Source organism: Neovison vison, chromosome 14 (assembly GCF_020171115.1).
Source record: "Neovison vison isolate M4711 chromosome 14, ASM_NN_V1, whole genome shotgun sequence".
Taxonomy (NCBI): Eukaryota; Metazoa; Chordata; class Mammalia; order Carnivora; family Mustelidae; genus Neogale; species Neogale vison.
Genome location: NC_058104.1, coordinates 8,680,098 through 8,696,986, shown reverse-complemented (window position 1 = coordinate 8,696,986; position 16,889 = coordinate 8,680,098). Strand labels below are relative to the sequence as shown.

Here is a 16,889-nt window from a genome sequence, read left to right as displayed (position 1 = left end):
GGTGGTCCAGAGACTGTCACCAGGGTGACTCTGTTGCTCTCGGCCTTATATCCCTCCTAGTCAAGGAAGGCTTTGGATGAGTCAGGAATCTCCCAGCTCTGGAGGGAATCACCCAAGGAGCATTAGAAAACTATAGCCTCCGGAGAGTCACCCTCCAGAACTCTGCTCTCAGGAGCTAAGGCCCAGAGGTTTTGTGGGACAACCAGACAGAAGCATCCAGAAGGAGCAGAATGGTCTGTGGACTCAGCAAGACTGGAGTTTGGGTCTTGGGCCTCCTACCTGAGAGTCATGCCACCTGGTGCGGGTCTCCTCTGAGCCTTGGTCTCCTCACCTAGAGTGGAGAACAGAAGGACCTACAGATACGGTCTAGCATCCTGGGGGTCAAAGAATGGCCTCCAGAAGGCCCCCTCACCTCTTAACCACAGGGAGGGTGTGAGGTTGCACAAAAGGATCTGATCAGGGTAGGGAAAGGGTCTGGTAGGCCTGGGTCCTGCACAGGACAGCAGGGGAGGGGCTGAAGGGGAACCCCTGCTGGGAAGGACAGGGAACAAGAGCAAGTTGGATGTTCCTAGTGCTGGGGCTGAAAGTCGAGGGCATCTCAACACCAGTGGGTCCCTCCTCCTTCTCTCTTCTCAGAGACTCCTGGCTGCCTGTCCTCTCGCTGACAGACCTGGAGCTGGTCCTGCTGGCACCCCTTCCCCCGGGAGGACAGACAGAGGCCAAGAGACACTCAGCCAATGAAAAGGAGAGCTAGAGAGACAGAGACTGACTCCTAAGGAGAGGTAGAGGTGCTGGCAGGGGCCAGGAGCGGAGGCAGCAGAGGAGAGGCCACACATGGCCAAGGGCAGAACCACGGCCCTCAGCATGAGGATAAAGCTGGGGCCTCTCTCATGGCTCTCTGGGCTCTGACCACAAGGAAGCACTTTTGCAATATAGGAAAAGAAGAAACCAGATTGATAAAGGAAGTGCTGGTCATTCTGGGGGCCAGTGAGTTTGGGGAAGGCTCTCACCCTCCCTTGCTCTTCTGAAGGGGCCCGATCCTCGCTCTCTGGGTGTTTCCTGACTCCCCAAGGAGGCACCTCCTAGGGCCTCCCCTCTGGCCTTGACAGAGCTGCTGTCGTCTCCTCCCCGGTGAGGAGAGTGAGAAATGGGTCCGTTCCTGGTGCTGTCTCTGCTGCTGCTGCCGTCACGTCTGCAGGCCGGTGAGTGTCCGGGACACCCTGGCTCTGTCCCAAGGCCCAGCGAGTCCCCAGCAAGGGCTGTGGCTGGGCAGCTGGACAGGGGGTCTGCTGGGGGAGCTGGCCAGGCCTCCCAGTCCCAGGAAGAGACGGGCTGGTCCCATAGTGCTGGTCAGCCCCAACCCTTCACCCTCCTCCCTACCCCATGCCTAGTAAGGGGAACACCCAGGCCAGGGAGCCAGTCCTACCATCTGTCCCACTACCGCCCGTGGGGGAGGGTGTCAGAAGGGCTGGGGTTATCGTCTTCATCTCTCCCCGTGGCTTCAAGTCTCTCCTCTCCCCGTTCCTGCAGGTAGATCAGCAGAGTGTGTTACAAATACTAACTATGGAATCAAGCAACCAGACCGCCTCTCAGCCCCCCAGGGTGGCTCCGTCCGGATCCCTTTCTCCTTCTATCAGGACTTGGAGTTAGCCAAGGATCCCAGAGTGAGTGTAGCCTTGAGACAGACACACTTCCATGGGGAGATCATCTACAACAGTACTCGGCGTTTCATCCGTAACGACTACAAGAACCGGATCTCCCTTGAATTATCACTGGGTCAGAGGTCTGGCTCCCTGCAGATATCGAACCTGCAGGAGAAGGATGGGAATATGTACTTTTGCCGGATCCAAGTGGAAACATTAAGATGCGGCAAGAAGGTGTGGCAGGCCATCAACGGGACCAAACTCACCATCACCCCTGGTGAGTCCAGCTGCCCCGGTAGCCACCACGCTCCCCCTGAGGCTCTTAAAGGCCATGGCGCCCGCATCCCCCCAGGCCTGGCCCAGGCCCCACTCTTCCTGTGTGTCTTTCTCTCAAACTCCTCTCCCCACACCACCTCCTCCCCAGCCCTCTGAGGACTTGACTCTTTCTCCGCCATCTCCCCAGGCCCGGGCTGCCCTCCTTGCCACCCCCTCACGGCTCCATCCAGACCCAGGCCCCACGCCCCCAGCCTCAGCACCTTCTGGGCTGCCCAGTTATCCTCCCTTCCTGCCCTAAGCAGAGGTTCCAGCCTGCCTCCCTGCCCTGCCCCCAGGCCGTCCTGATGTCTTCAGGATGTGGGCCGCCTTCCCTTTTTCATGCGTCCACATGTGCAGCCCCAGCCTGCCCCAGTCTTGCATCTCCCCAGCCAGGGGCTCAGCCCAGCACCCAGCAGGTACCCAAAGATGACCCACCCGAGAGCCCGGTCCCCTGGCAACGCCCCATGACCTGTTTTCCAGATCCCCCCACTTCCTCCTGCTCTGCTCCTCAGAACCCAGACCACAGTGCTCCCCGCCCAGCCCATCCCTCCTCTCCTTTCCCATCTCCCTCTTCCCCTGCCTCCATCCTCTTTCCCCTCCTTGCTCCCCCATCCCTAGTCCCCGCCTCTGCCTGTACTGTCCCCGCTGTCCCCTCCGATCCGGCCCCTCCGTGCTGGCGGTTGGAGGCACGGCTGCAGCACAGGTACAGCCGCTCCCGCTCACTGTGCCCTGTGGGGTGAACACTTGGTAGCATCTCCCTGGTCAACCTGCCCCACGGCCCTACAGTAACAGCAGGTACTGCCTTGTCTTCCTGCCACAGGTAGGGACACTGAGGCCACCATCTAGTGCAGGTGGTTCTTGAACCCAGCTTAACCCCGGAGCCTCCACTCTTAACCAGTAACTGCTCAGCCTCACCAGCTGACCTGAGGCTATCATTGTCTTGACCTATTGTTCATGAATAATGGATGTGCTACATTACTAGATCCTCCATGTAACCCGGCAGCCCATAGGAACTTGAACCTGCATTTGTCCCCACAGCAGGGGGGAGGGCATCTCTCCCAGGAGCAGGCACTGGGGGGTGCGCTGTGTAGACTTCCTTAAAAATGAAAAACCGTAGGTTTGCTTTTTACAGCTACTCGCGCTGGCTGTTTCAAACTATACATCACTGCTCCTGGCGGGAAGGTCACACTGTCTGTGTCCCCAGCCCTGGTAACCAAGCCCCGTAGGAGCACCGGGCTGGTTTTAGAGCAAACAGAAAATGGCTCACGACTGAATTAGGCCAGACAGGCTTGGGTTTATATTTCGGGCACTTCCTGCATCTTCCCTTAAATGGCCATTTTGGGGAGATTTTGGCTCTTCTCAGACCCCTCCTCCTCTTCCGTCCTTAATTCTCCTAACTCTTCTCATTTCTCAGTTTCAGTCACATTCACTTGAGTTTTTCATCAATAAATTAATTTTTTCAGTTAGTACAACTAATTGGATATTCATGCTCATAATTTTTTAAAATACATGGAAGTAATAAAAAGAGGAAGTCTTTACCTAAGTGAAGTATGACCACACAAAAACATCCCCCTAAGGGAAATTTGCAGCAAGTAGAACTGAGAAGTCTGTGGTTGGCTTAACCATGCTTTTTACATCCAGATGTTTTCTTTTTGTATCCAAGTCTCACTGCGTTCTCCTCTGTAAATTCCTCTTTTTAGCCCAAAGTCTGGTATTCCACTAGAAGCTGAAAATACTTTATTTTCTTCTGATTTTTGTATGCTTTCTTTTGGCAGTAAAACTCACTGATCTAGTGAGGATTTCTTTTGGTATATGGTGTGAGGTAAAGAAGTAAATTGATCTTCATAGCAAGAAACAAATCAATCGTCCCAGCTAGATTTATGGAATCTTTTTTCTCTTCTCCATTGACTCATAGGCCTGGACTTTTTGTAGGATAGCATCCACTTCTGGTCTGTCAACCTCATTTCCCTGTCTTTTCCCTTGTCGCTACCAACACTGTTCTAGGGATTGTAACTTGTCACGGTTCAGTGGCTGGTAAGTCTATGTCCATCAGAACCACGTTACTTCCCTAAAAACCTTACTATTGTTTTGGTCTGTTGTGTCACATGAATATTAGAATAAGCTCACCAAGTTCTGAAGAAAACACTTAGAGGTATTTTTAAAACCAGAATTGCATTAAACCTATAAGGCAATTGACAGAAACGGAAATCAGTGTGAGTCCAATCTTCCCACCAGAATGGCCCCTAATTTATATCCCTCAATAACCTCCGCAGTGTTCTTCCACAGACTATGTAAATATCTCACAAGACGCTTTCCTCTAAATCCTCTATTTTTTTTAACGAATATGCAACATTATTTTTTGAATGTTCATTTTCTATAATTTTCACTAGAAAACATTACATAAATTCGGGCCAAATGACGGGTTATATGCATGTTTACCTCTCCTCCCTACCAAACTCTATTAAAATGACAGCAAAGGGAAATTTTTTAACTTTTATTTTTTAATAAACATATAATGTATTATTAGCCCCAGGGATACAGGTCTGTGAATCGCCAGGTTTACATACTTCAAAGTACTCACCATAGCAGACACCCTCCCCAATGTCCATAACCCCACCACCCTCTCCCGACCCCCCTTCCCCCAGCCCCCCTCAGTTTGTTTTGAGAAGAGTCTCTTATGCTTTGTCTCCCTCCCTAGCCCATCTTTTTTCATTTATTCTTTTCCTACCCTCCAAACCTCTCACATTGCATCTCCACGTCTTCATATCAGGGAGATCGTATGATAGTTGTCTTTCTCCAATTGACTTATTTCACTAAGCATGATACCCTCTAGTTCCATCCACGGTGTCTCAATGGCAAGATTTCATTTCTTTTGATGGCTGCATAGTATTCCATTGTACATATATACCACCTCTTCTTTATCCATTCATCTGTTGATGGACTTACAGGTTCTTTCCGTAGTTTGGCTATCATGGACATTGCTGCTATAAACATTCGGGTGCACATACCCCTTTGGATCACTACGTTTGTATCTTCAGGGTGAATACCCAGTAGTGCAAATGCTGGGTCGTCGGGTAGCTCTATTTTCAACTTTTGGAGGAAACTCCGTGCTGTTTTCCAGAGTGGCTGCACCAGCTTGCATTCCCACCAACAGTGTAGGAGGGTTCCCCTTTCTCCACATGCTCACCAGCATCTGTCATTTCCTGACTTGTTAATTTTAGCCATTCTGACTGGTGTGAGGCGGTATCTCATTGTGGTTTTGATTTGTATTTCCCTGATGCCAAAGGACGTGGAGCACTTTTTCATGGGTCTGTTGGCCATCTGGATGTCTTCTTTGCAGAAATTTCTGTTCAAGTCGTCTGCCCATTTCTTGATTGGGTTATTTGTTCTTTGGGTGTTGAGTTTGCTAAGCTCTTTATAGATTTTGGATACTAGCCCTTTATCTGATAGGTCATTTGCAAATGTCTTCTCCCATTCTGTCAGTTGTCTTTTGGTTTTGTTAACTGTTTCCTTTGCTGTGCAAAAGATTTTGATCTGGATGAAGTGCCAATAGTTCATTTGTGCCCTTGCTTCCCTTGCCTTTGGCGATGTTCCTAGGAAGAAGTGGCTGCAGCTGAGGTCGAAGAGGTTGCTGCCTGTGTTCTCCTCAAGGGTTTTGATGGAGTCCTTTCTCACATAGAGGTCCTTCGTCCATTTTGAGTCTATTTTCATGTGTGGTGTAAGGAAATGATCCAATTTCATTTTTCTGCATGTGGCTGTCCAATTTTCCCAACACCATTTGTTGAAGAGGCTGTCTTTTTTCCATTGGACATTCTTTCCTGCTTTGTCGAAGATTAGTTGACCATAGAGTTGAGGGTCCATTTCTGGGCTCTCTATTCTGTTCCTTTGGTCTACGTGTCTGTTTTTGTGCCAGTACCATACTGTCTTGATGATGACAGCTTTGGAATAGAGCTTGAGGTCTGGGATTGTGATGTCACCAACTTTGGCTTTCTTTTTCAATATTGCTTTGGCTATTCGAGGTCTTTTCTGGTTCCCTATAAATTTTAGGATTCTTTGTTCCATTTCTTTGAAAAAAACTGGAAGGGATTTTGATAGGGATTGCATTGAATGTGTGGATTGTTCTAGGTAGCATAGACATTTTCACAGTGTTTGTTCTTCCAATCCATGAGCATGGAACATTTATCCATTTCTTTGTGTCTTCCTCAATTTCTTTCATGAGTACTTTATAGTTCTCTGAGTACAGATTCTTTGCCTCTTTGGTTAGGTTTATTCCTAAGTATCTTGTGGTTTGGGGTGCAGTTGTAAATGGGATTGACTCCTTAATTTCTCTTTCTTCTGTCTTGTTGTTGGTGTAAAGAAATGCAACTGATTTCTGTGCATTGATTTTATATCCTGACACTTTACTAAATTCCGTACAAATTGGAGCAGATTTGGAGTGGAGTCTTTTGGGTTTTCCATATATCGTACCATGTCATCTGCAAAGAGTGACCTCTTTTAGCAAAGAGGATTTTTAAAAAGTTTGACTTCTTCTAGCAAAGGGAATTTTAAAAGACAAAATGCTCAAGGACAAAAAAAATATGTGAGTCATGTGGTCAAAATCAGTATTTGGGAAGCTAGAAACACATACACTAATTACCTGGCCTAGGAGACCAGGGGAGCTTAGCCCTAAACCAGCAACGGGGAGACCAGGAAGAAAGTCGATTATTTAACAACAAAAACCCGCTGATGGTTCAGCAAGGGCGTCCCAGGAACGCCTGACAGTGGGAGTGCAAGGGCGTCAGAAAGCTGGAGGATTGGGCGAGAATCTATTTAAGAAGCAGGGAAAGCTCTGGGCCCCCTCCCCATCCAGCAGACTGGAGATTTGCTTTCCAGAAAGGATGGACCAGAGGGACTTTGGGAGCACTACCCCAGGCATACTGGGGGCAAGGGATCAGTCCTTAAAACTGGAGATTTGGTGAACTGATGAGACCCTAAACGCCCAGCCCCCTTAGATGCCTCCCAGTTCTCAGGCAACCCAGCTGGTATCCCCCATCCTGTGAGGGGCAAGAAATCAGGAGATTCTTCTCTGGGAAATATCTCTGATGGAAACCCCAAAGGATCCAGAAATCCTAACAGATCCTACAGCCCAGTAGCTGACAAGCACTTTCTCCCAGGCCTCCAGTCAGCGTGGCTTCTGTACATTGGCCCTCCAAGAGGACAAGGACATGGGGTCTTGGCCTCTCTGGGAATCTCCCAGCCCTGAGGATTACCTCTGCTGTGCCTGAGGGTAGAGTTTAGGGATCCCTATTTGTCAGCGATGAAATGAGGTTCTGAGGTCACACCACTGATGGGAGGTACAGTCAGCATCTGTGCTGGGTGATGTGGATTCATAACCCGCTCCCTGTGTGAGAGCTTCAGAGAGTGGTCCCCACCCCCAGTGTTCCCCAAAGTAGGGAACAAGATATGATGGTTTCATCCAGAAACCTCCAGTCCTCCAGGCGAGAATATGCTAAATTCTCATGTCTTCTCAGCTCTCGAGATGACCACCACTGCCCCCACGACTGCTGCCCCCACCAGTGGTGTCTTGGAAGGCAATTGGAGCTCAGCACCTTCACCCATGGGTGTAGGACCTATGGTCATAGTGACACTGGCTGACATTGTGCTCAAAATTGCAATTTTGGGACTGATACTCTACCTCAGGTGGAAGAGGAGCAAAGGTAAGTGGTTCTGGGCCATGGTCCCCACCAAGCTTCCCTACTGAGTGTTTCTCTGAACCACCTGCATCAGAATGACCCCGGGTCATTCTACTTTGAAAAATGCAGCTCCTTGCTGGGCTTGAGGTCTGGGCTTGGGAATTTGCATTTTTAGTTTTTTTAATTTTATGTTTTTAATAGGATTTATTTATTTTTAAAGATTTTATTTATTGATTTGACAGAGATCACAAGTAGGCAGAGCAGCAGGCAGAGAGAGAGGGGGAAGCAGGCTCCCCGCTGAGCTGAGAGCCCAATTCCAGGCTCCATCCCAGGACCCCAGGATCATGACCCCAGCCAAAGGCAGAGGCCTTGAACCACTGAGCCACCCAGGTGCCCTGGAATCTACATTTTTAAAGTCAAGTGTTTTTGTGTGAGTGATCAAGTTTGAGAACCAGTGCTCCATACCCTGGAGCAGGGTGACTGGAGATAACAAATGTAAATAGAGCATAGGTCCTGCGTTCAAGGAGCTCAGAGCTGGAGGCAGGAGAGCCCTTTGCCTCACTTGCAAAGAGCTGTGTAGGTCTGGAGAAAGGAGGGGAATCAGGGAGGACTTCCCATAGGAAGTGTCCCTATAAAATGTGAGGGTGGTGAAGAGGTCACTATCCATATAGGGGCAGGAAGTCAGTGAGGAAACTGTAGGTAGCTCAGTGCTGTGGAGGAGGCCGGCAATGGGAGAAGAGAACCTTGTAAATGACTCGCAAGAGCCTCTGATCCCAGAGGCAACGTGAAGCAGGGAAGTGGCCACCTCAGCTCTGCCTTTAAGATCCATCAGTCTGTGCTGGTGGGGCCAGAGGTGGGGCCAGAGGTGGGCCAGGCAGGGCCAGTCTAAGGCAATGGCAGTGGGTGGAGTGAGAGAGCCAGGTCCTAGAAAGTTTAAGAAGGGAAACCAGTAAGACATGGGGGTTGGGCTGGTGTAGAGGTGAGGGAGTGGGAAGAACTAGGGTGAATGAGTCCTTGGGGAAACCACCAAGCAAATTAGAGAACACGGAGGTCAAGACCATGTTTGGGGGAGGACGATGGTTCCTTAGTCTGGGGTATGTTGGAGATGTGCCTATGTGGCCTCTGCGTAGAGATGTCCCTCAGCAGTGTGGGTGTCTGCATCTATAGCTCAAGAGGACAGGGCTAGAGGCGTTCATCATTTACACCCCACCAGCCTCCAGGATTGATCTGAAATTCCTCTGAGGAAAACTTTCAGTGAGAGGAGATTAGCTGCGGGAGATACTAAAGCACAGAGTGAAGAGCACAGAGTCTGGGCTACTGCAGGCAGGTCCTGGCTGCGGAAACGCCAGTGCAATGGTCCTATTACTCTCTGCCCCAGCTCACCCGTCGGTGAAATGAGAAGAGTAATAACACTCACCCCAGGGTTGTCATGACAATCACATGTAACGCATCGAGTCTAGATCCCAGCACAGAATAAGGACATATACATTAGCGCCTGCAATTTTAAGCTGTAATGATTAAAATGATTAGATCCTGTCCTATGGAAACACAGATAAACCAATATCTGAGAAGAGAAAAGCCCCAAAATAGGCAGGATGTAACAGATCAAAGTATATTCAGAATTTAGTAGGTTAATCAGCAGCATTTCTAATCAATGGGGAAGGATGAGAGTCATTCAGTACACGGTGCTGGAACGAGTGAGCGGCCATCTGGGGAAAATAATATTATCTCATAATTTGCACCAAAAGAACTTCACAGATCAACCAAGGAGTTAAATGGGGCGGGAGGGGAGTAACCCTAGTACTCGAGGAAAGCACGTGAGACCATCTCATGTCCATGAAGTGGAGATGGCCTCCCTATGTATGACATAAAACCAAAAAGCCATGAAGAAAAGTGTTGACAAACTCAACATACACAAATTGTTTTTTATTCTGCAGAGGAAAAGTCACAACGGCTGTCTCTAGAATGAGGCTGAGGGTCGGAGAGGAAGAGCTGTGACAGTCACTGAGGGAACAGAAGATGGTATTTCAGGATTCCACCAGATGAGAAGCCAGAGCTCTCTAAAGCCCCTGATCATGCCTGTGCATGATCATGTCTCCCCGGTGCAGGTGTAGAAACTTCTAGAACTTGTTGGTTAGAAGTTATGTTCCCCTGCTGGCATCAGAGACAAACAGTAACAGGGCTTACCTTAGACAGAGTTCCTTGTTTCCCCTCACAGAAAAGGAGGAGGGAGGAGGATGGCAGAGGCCACTGTCCTCGGGCACTCAGGCTTCTAGCTTCCTGCTCACTGTCCTGGCTACTGGCTTCTGTCCCGAAGGTTGCCTCATGATCCAAGATGGCTGCTCGGACTCCAGCCATCATTTCTGTATCCAGGCAGGAAATAGGAGGAAGAAAGGACAAAAAGACCACGCTGCAGCTGTTTGTCCTTTAGTCCGTCTCCCTGAGAATCCTACCCACAACTTCCCCTTGAATCGTATTGGTGAGGATGCAGTCATATTCCCCACATCTGTCGGTAGGGAAGCACGCTGCCACCCCAAATAAAGTCAAGGTTCTATAACTGAGTAGAAAGAAATAAATGGAAATTGGGTAAGCAAAGAGCGTCCGCTGTCATAGGCCTCTTCCAGAATTAGAGATGTGTCAGCTAAGTGTGGCCTAAGGACAGGGGAACAGGAGAGGTCAAGGAGCTCGTGAGAGGGGGAATGCAGAGGAGAGGGTCAGCAGGGAGCTTGGACAGCCGGAAAGAAAGTGGATTATTAAGGGACAAGAGTTCATGGGGTCAAAGCGCAGGCATAGCAAGCAGGATGATAACAGGAGAAAACTGGAAGGAAAGAAAGTTGTAGCAGAGACGTGATGCTGGCATTTAATATTGCGGAGTTCTCAGTCCCATGGATTTAAAAAAAGAAAAAAAAAAAAAGTCCAGGGTATGGCAGGATAGAGGGTCTTGGAGTAGGAGTCCCGTGTGTCCAGAGGGTTGTCTCCAAGGATGGTGGAACCTCCCAGGATGGTGTTGGGTGGTGGAGGCATGTCTGTGATGCAGGGGCCAATTCTTGGGAAACGCCCCAGAAAGACTCTGGAGGATGAGGAAGGAAGGGGCTGGTGGGGAGACTGGCGGGTTTCGGGGTGGATGGAGGGTGGAGAGGAACGGGCTGCAGCTCAGACCCAGGTTCCAGCCATGAGGCTTACAAGGCAGGAGAGAAACAGCTGCCAGTACCTGTCCACGGTCTCACCCCCTTCTTCCTTCTCGCCAGGATGAAGCCCAGGACGACAGCCCCCACCCTCTATGCCTCCCGCACCCTCTCCAGCTCCTCATCACGGGCAGCACCTCCCCACCTCCCTCCCAAGGAGGCCCCCCAGGAGGAGACCCTATATTCTCTCGTAAAGACCTGACAAGTGGGACTGGAGAATGACTTCCTTTGACTGAGCTGCCCAGCGGGTCACAGCCTCTGATAATGACCCCGGCCAGACGGGAAGACTCAGAAGCCAGTGGCTGTGGAAGGCCTCCAAGGACCACAGAGAGACAGAGCCATCTGCTCCAACCCCCTCTCCACCTTCCCAGCCCTTGCCCAGAGAGTCACAGGGCTGGTGGAATTTGCCCGAAGGCATCTAAGGAGAAAACTGATGGCACCTTCCACTTCTGTCTTCTGCTTCTCTCCAAGAATGAATTATAATAAAAGGTCACACCCGAGATCCCTCCCCCAGTACTGGAGTTGGGTGACTGCCTTGGGGCGGGACACAATAAACCCGACAGCGCTGGTAGCCAGACCAGAAGCCAGGGGCTGCCCCTCTGCCCATTCCCCTTCCCCTCCGATCAGAACGAGCACACACTTGCCGAGTGCACCACCTCGTTTAGGCGCCTCCAACCAGCTGTGCCCGGACTGGATGCGCTCACCCAAGCCGTGAACAGGACCACAGGGGTTAGCGCTTTTCTCCAGGCCACGCGCCTAGTAAGTGGCTGAGCCGGGGTCTGAACCCAGACCTGCCCTCCCGGACGACGTCGGCCTTCTCCCAGGACTCAGGTGTCCCGGCCTTCCCACATCCCTCAGACTGTGCCAGCCTCCTGCAGACACAGGGACGTGCCCCAGGGAGCGGAGGGGAGGGAGGGAAGCCGAAGGGAAGCACGGGGGTTAGAGACCAGCTGCGGAGAGCTGGATCCTGTTTTATTAACACGGGAACTGCACAGCTAGGACTTCGGCCAGTTGACCTGTAGCCGGTGACCAAGCCCCACACTTAACAGCTTCTCAGGGACCCTCTGAGGGGCTCCCCCTGCAGCGGACAGGGAAGGGGGCGATAGAGCAGCAGGGAGCCAGGTGCACACAGCTATTCCTCGAAGAAGGCCAAGGTGAAGTCCCCGGCGGCATCTCCACACCACGGCTCCTCCAGCTGCTCTGGCTCCGTCCCAACATCTTCCAGGAACTGCTCCAGGTCCAGGTCACTGGAGGCGTCATCGTCAGCAGGTCACTTCCAGCCTCCTGAGGCTGTGGCTCCTTGGGTCCCGGCCCTTCTTCTCCCCTCCCCTCCCCCCACCATGGGACAGGCCCCCGGGGATGAGCTGGTGGGATCAGGCTCAGACAGGCTGGTTGCTTGCTTCGGGGAACTTCTTGTTATTTAGCCCGATTATTTTTTTCTCCCTCCTACAGCTTTGACCCATCAACTCTCAACCCATCCTGGGATCCCGGCCCCAAAGCCCCCCAAAGCAAGACACCTGGAGCTTCCCGTAGGAAGACGGGAACGGGGAGGACTTTGAGTGGTGCCCCTGTGTTTGCAGAGCGGACAGGATACTGGAACTTCTCCAGAAGCTGGGCAGGGTCAGACACTGATGTCCTGGGCAAGGAGTCAGAGCTGGGCCACAGGGAACAGATGCCCAGAGAAGTGAGGAAATGAGCAGTGTTTATTAATGGTGTTTACAGAGAAAACACCAAGTTCTGGAGCACTCAGAGGAACATTTTTCTCAGTTTCTGCTCTCAAGGAACACAGTGGGGAAAGGACATTACGCAAGAAAAGAACCAACACCAGCACATCTACTGCTCTGTGAATAATAAAGGGAATGCGTTACAAGAGTTTAAAGTATGGATGGAAAATTCAGAGGGCATTTTTCTGTACGGGATGAGCTGAGTTGAGCCTGGATGGTTGGGATGGTACAGGAGAAGGAGGACAGCAGGAAAGAGAGCGGGATCAGAGGCCTGCAGGAGAAGGCAGAAGGCGGTGACACAGGCCGACCCAGCCCAGCTAGAGCAGAGTTGGTTTTAGGTTGGGAGCGGAAGTTTGGGTTATTCTGCAGGCAAGGTGGAGCCCCTGAATATCTGTGAGTAGAAGCATCTAACCATATGGGTCAAGTTTTCCCAAGAGTTTAAACAAAAGGGAAGCTGGGAAAAACTTCTAAGAGGATAATCACCCTGGGCCTCACCCTCCAAGGCTGCCTTCCCACGGTTCCTTCAGCCTCTCTAATGGGTCATTTCCACGAGTGTTTGTATCCTCCCAGGACTCCTCTTGCTGTGACTGAAACAGCAGCTCAGGCAGCAAAGGAGGGGATTAGCCCAGGTGACTGAAGAATGCAGGGGTTGGTCCGGCTTTCAGAGCTCTAGCTAGTCTCTCTCCGGATGTTTTTCTCTGAACTGCTCACTTCTGCCCCCTACTGTTCAGCTTCATCCTCGGCCTCCACTGGGTCTCCAGGCCCACGGGCTCTTCCCACAAGGTGGCATATGACCTACTTTCTCATGTCAGTTTTTTAAGTTTTTATTTTTTTAATTTTTTAAAAAGATTTTATGTATTTATTTGACAGAGAGAGGGATCACAAGTAGGCAGAGAGGCAGGGAGAGAGGGGAGAAGCAGGCTCCCTGCTGCGGAGCCCCAATGCAGGGCTTGATCCCAGGACCCGGGGATCATGACCTGAGGTGAAGGCAGAAGCTTAACCCACTAAGCCACCCAGGCGCCCCTACGTTTTTATTTAAATTCCAGTTAGCTAACAGTGGAGTATTGGTTTCAGGTGTACACACTGTGATATATGTAACTATAGGGATTCAACAGTTCCAGAACTTTCCCATGTTGGTCTTTCAGGGAAGAACTACTTTTTTCCACTAACTCCAGCAAAACCCCTCAGATGGCCACGCCTCAACTAGCTTAGGTGACCTGTCCATCCTGGAAACAATCAGTGCGGCCATAGAGATGTGTTGCTCTCTACATGACCAGACCTGAGTCATGGGCAGAGGTACACGTTCTGGAAAAAGAGAGTCAGGACTGGAGTTTTTACTTGTATGAGTTGAAAGTGCATTGTTCTACATAACCCCCATCTGCCCCTTTTTCATCCTCCCTACAGCCCTGAAGGTGTTGGGAGCTGCACTCCGCATATCAGCCGGGGTCCCTGAAGGCCACAGTGCTGCAGTGATGGGCCCACAGCGGTGCCTGTACTCTCTTCCACACACACTGCGTGGCCCAGAAGCTAGAAGAGCTGCCCAAGGGCCCCCACGGCACGGCAGTTCTGAGGCCGGGTCCACCACATCGCCACCTTCACTCCATTTGTCTTTACGTGGTGACTGGCAGGGATCTGGACAAGCTGTGGCTGAACTGTTGGCCTGGGAACCCTGCACTCTGGGGTCATCAAACTGGCCAACACAGACTCCAAGTCTGTGTCTAGGGCAGCTTCTGGTTTCCCCTCTAGGTGAACCGGCCCCTCTGCGCTGCATTTGGGGCCCTCCACCTGGCCTTTGTGGACACCAGGGAAATAACCCCCAATCAGGCCCTGGCCACATGGCACCCCCCCCCCAGGGTGGTTCATCTGCAACAAGGTGGATTTGCTCCTCCCCTTCATCTGCCCCATCTGAGTGCTTCTGTGGGTCCTGCGACTGTGTGGGTGGAGGGCCAGGAACACAGTTGTGAAGAGGACCAGAGCCATAATAGGAATTCTAGGATAAAAGCAGGTGTCACTGACTTCTCTGGCCTGAAAGGCCACAGTAGTTTCTTAACCAGTCCAGCCCATTCTATTTTCATCCTACTCTGACCACTTCTCTACTCAGAACAAGAGTAGTTACTTCATTTTTTTTTTTTTTAAGAGTAGTTACTTTAAATGAGACCGTCATTAGCCTGCTCAAAAGCCGAAGCCAAATTTATATCTCAGTATAAATCCAAGTCCCTAACTGTGGTCCAACTTTCGGCCCGGCCGAACCCTACATCATTTGTTGTCACTCTCCTCTGCCGTCCAACCCCATGCTCTTCTTCCTGCTCAAGCAAGTCAAGTCGTCCGGCCTCAGGACCTTTATACCTGCTGTTCCTGTGCCTGGAATGCACATCTGCCAGACCCTCATATGGCTGGCTTTCTTCCCATTCAGCTCCCTGATTAAAAATCGTCTCCTCATAGGCTTTTCCTGACCACCTTCAATAAAAGAAGCCATCTTCCTATCCAGGCACTCTACCCCTGTCTTGCTCTCCTTTTCTTTCATATCACTAAACACAATCTGTAATTATCTGGTTTACTATTATTAGTTGTCTGTCTCTCCGGAGTGTAAGCTCCGTAAGGAACAGGGAGTTTGTCTAGCTTACTCACTGTCGCATCCCCATGACCTAGGGCAGTGCTTGAACCATTCCTCCAATGAACAGATGAATCAAAGGCAGGTGATTAAGGTGTTACTTCTGTGCCCTGCACCTTCTCTCAGCAATCCTGCATCTTGTAAGAAGTAAGCAATTGGCCCAAGTGCCCCTCTGTTGCGGTTGCTAATTACCAAACTTGCAGGATTATCTCCGTTAAGGATTCGCATTTACCTTAGGGCTTTATGATTTTCTATGCAGTTGCCTATTTTTATTTTGGACGACCCTCCCAAGAACATTCTCCTACTTTACGGGGGACCCTGAGAGGTGGCACACGGCTGAGCCAGTCTTTGGTCCTAGTTTGGTTGCAGAACCAGTGATAGAGATGACTGTCCTCGCTGGAAAACCGGCCTCTTGCAAGGGGGCTGGAAGCGATCACACTGACCTCTGGTCTTCTGGACATCAGTTCCGTGGCTGAGGGGCTTCTCTGACCACCCTAAAGGGGGCTCCGTGACCAGGCACGACTACGTCCGCAGTATCTAGGACCCTCTTCCGGCTCCGCTCCTGGGCCACCGGGTCTTCGCTCAGCGCTTGCCATGAGTCTTCGTCTCCGCTGCGTTCAAACACGTCGCCTGCCACCACCACGGTGCCCAGGGCCGTGCCCGCCACCACCACGCTCACGTCCCGCTGGCCCCCATGGCCCGGCGTGGCCCACACCTCGAGCCCGGGGCCCAGCTGCAGGGGCCGCTCCTCACCTAGCCCGTGGGGGAGGTAGCGGCCTCCGGGCAGGCAGAAGTCGTGCGAGACCAGCAGAGCCGCCCCAGGAAAAAGCCCCAGGTTCCCGATGTGATCCGAGTGTCCGTGGGTGCCCACCACCAGCGTCACGTCTCCAGGGGCCACGCCCTGCCCCGCCAGGGCCCCCAGGAGCGCCTCCCGAGCCCAGGGGCCCCCAGTGTCCACGAGGATGGGGCCACGGGCCGCCTCTTCCAGGGCGGTCTTCGCCCCGCCGCTGTGGGGCGGGGACTCTTGGAGGCTGGTGGCTGAGCCCCAGGCCTGAGGCAGCACAAGCGTCACGGAGCCGTCGGCGCGTACCGCGTCGTCGACCCCCTCCGGCTCCGCGTAGCCCTGAAGCAGGACCACCACCGAGTAGGGGTCGCCGCGCACCAGCAGAGGCGGCTCCCCGCGCAGCGGCTCGGTCCGCACCGCAGCGCTCATGGCAGGATCGGGACGGCTGGGGAAGGGAAGTGCGGATGTAGGCGACGGCCCAGTCTCTTTGGGTTCCCACGTGCGCCCCGCCTCCTCCAAGTAGCACCTTCCACGGCTGTTCTTTGCCACCCCCTAACTCCCTCAAGATGGTATCGCCCTAACCCCCTATCCGTAGATGGTCTCGTCCAAGCTTCCCTTAGCGCGAACCCCGCCAGTCCCTCGGTTTTCGGCCTTCGCCACGCTTCTCTTGTGGTAGGTCCTCACCCATCATCCCACAAAGGACATCCTCTTTATTTCCCTCAATCTAACCGAGGCGCTTCCCGCCTTGGACCTAGTGTCACCGCTTCTCCTAATCCTTCCCTCCCTGCCAGGTTAGCTCCGCCCCCCGGAAAAGCGCGCGAAATTTTGTCCTCTGCGAGCTCCCGTAAACCCGGAGGATGGTGGCCGAGACGCGCTGCCGGACGCGGTCTCTTAATTCCGGTGCCTTCCCCCGCACGCGCCGAGAGCCTGGCACTGCCCCGCGCCTAAATGGTTA

The 16,889-nt window shown here is 52.0% G+C and overlaps 2 protein-coding genes across 4 annotated transcripts; one reads left to right on the top strand and one right to left on the bottom strand.

The window, feature by feature from the left end:
- The first annotated feature begins 993 nt into the window (after window positions 1-993).
- LOC122895663 (paired immunoglobulin-like type 2 receptor beta-2) lies at window positions 994-11,315 on the top strand. The gene is made up of 4 exons (XM_044233218.1): window positions 994-1,202; window positions 1,531-1,920; window positions 7,469-7,654; window positions 10,879-11,315. Exons 1-4 carry the CDS (start codon window positions 1,148-1,150, stop codon window positions 10,881-10,883), a joined length of 636 nt encoding a protein of 211 aa, XP_044089153.1. The 5' UTR covers window positions 994-1,147; the 3' UTR covers window positions 10,884-11,315.
- On the bottom strand, window positions 6,396-16,701 carry MBLAC1 (metallo-beta-lactamase domain containing 1). 3 transcript variants are annotated; one of them, XR_006382252.1, is made up of 3 exons: window positions 15,594-16,701; window positions 9,818-9,993; window positions 6,396-6,433 (listed from the first exon to the last, which is right to left on the bottom strand). XR_006382252.1 is itself a non-coding variant. In XM_044233217.1 (2 exons), the coding sequence occupies exon 1, from the start codon at window positions 16,361-16,363 to the stop codon at window positions 15,611-15,613; it is 753 nt and encodes a 250-aa protein (XP_044089152.1). In that variant the 5' UTR covers window positions 16,364-16,701; the 3' UTR covers window positions 9,747-9,993; window positions 15,594-15,610. The 3 variants fall into 3 exon arrangements, 1 of the variants encoding a protein (XP_044089152.1); XR_006382253.1 differs by lacking the exon at window positions 6,396-6,433 and adding an exon at window positions 9,612-9,634; XM_044233217.1 differs by lacking the exon at window positions 6,396-6,433 and having other exon boundaries at window positions 9,747-9,993.
- Window positions 16,702-16,889: the final 188 nt, after the last annotated feature.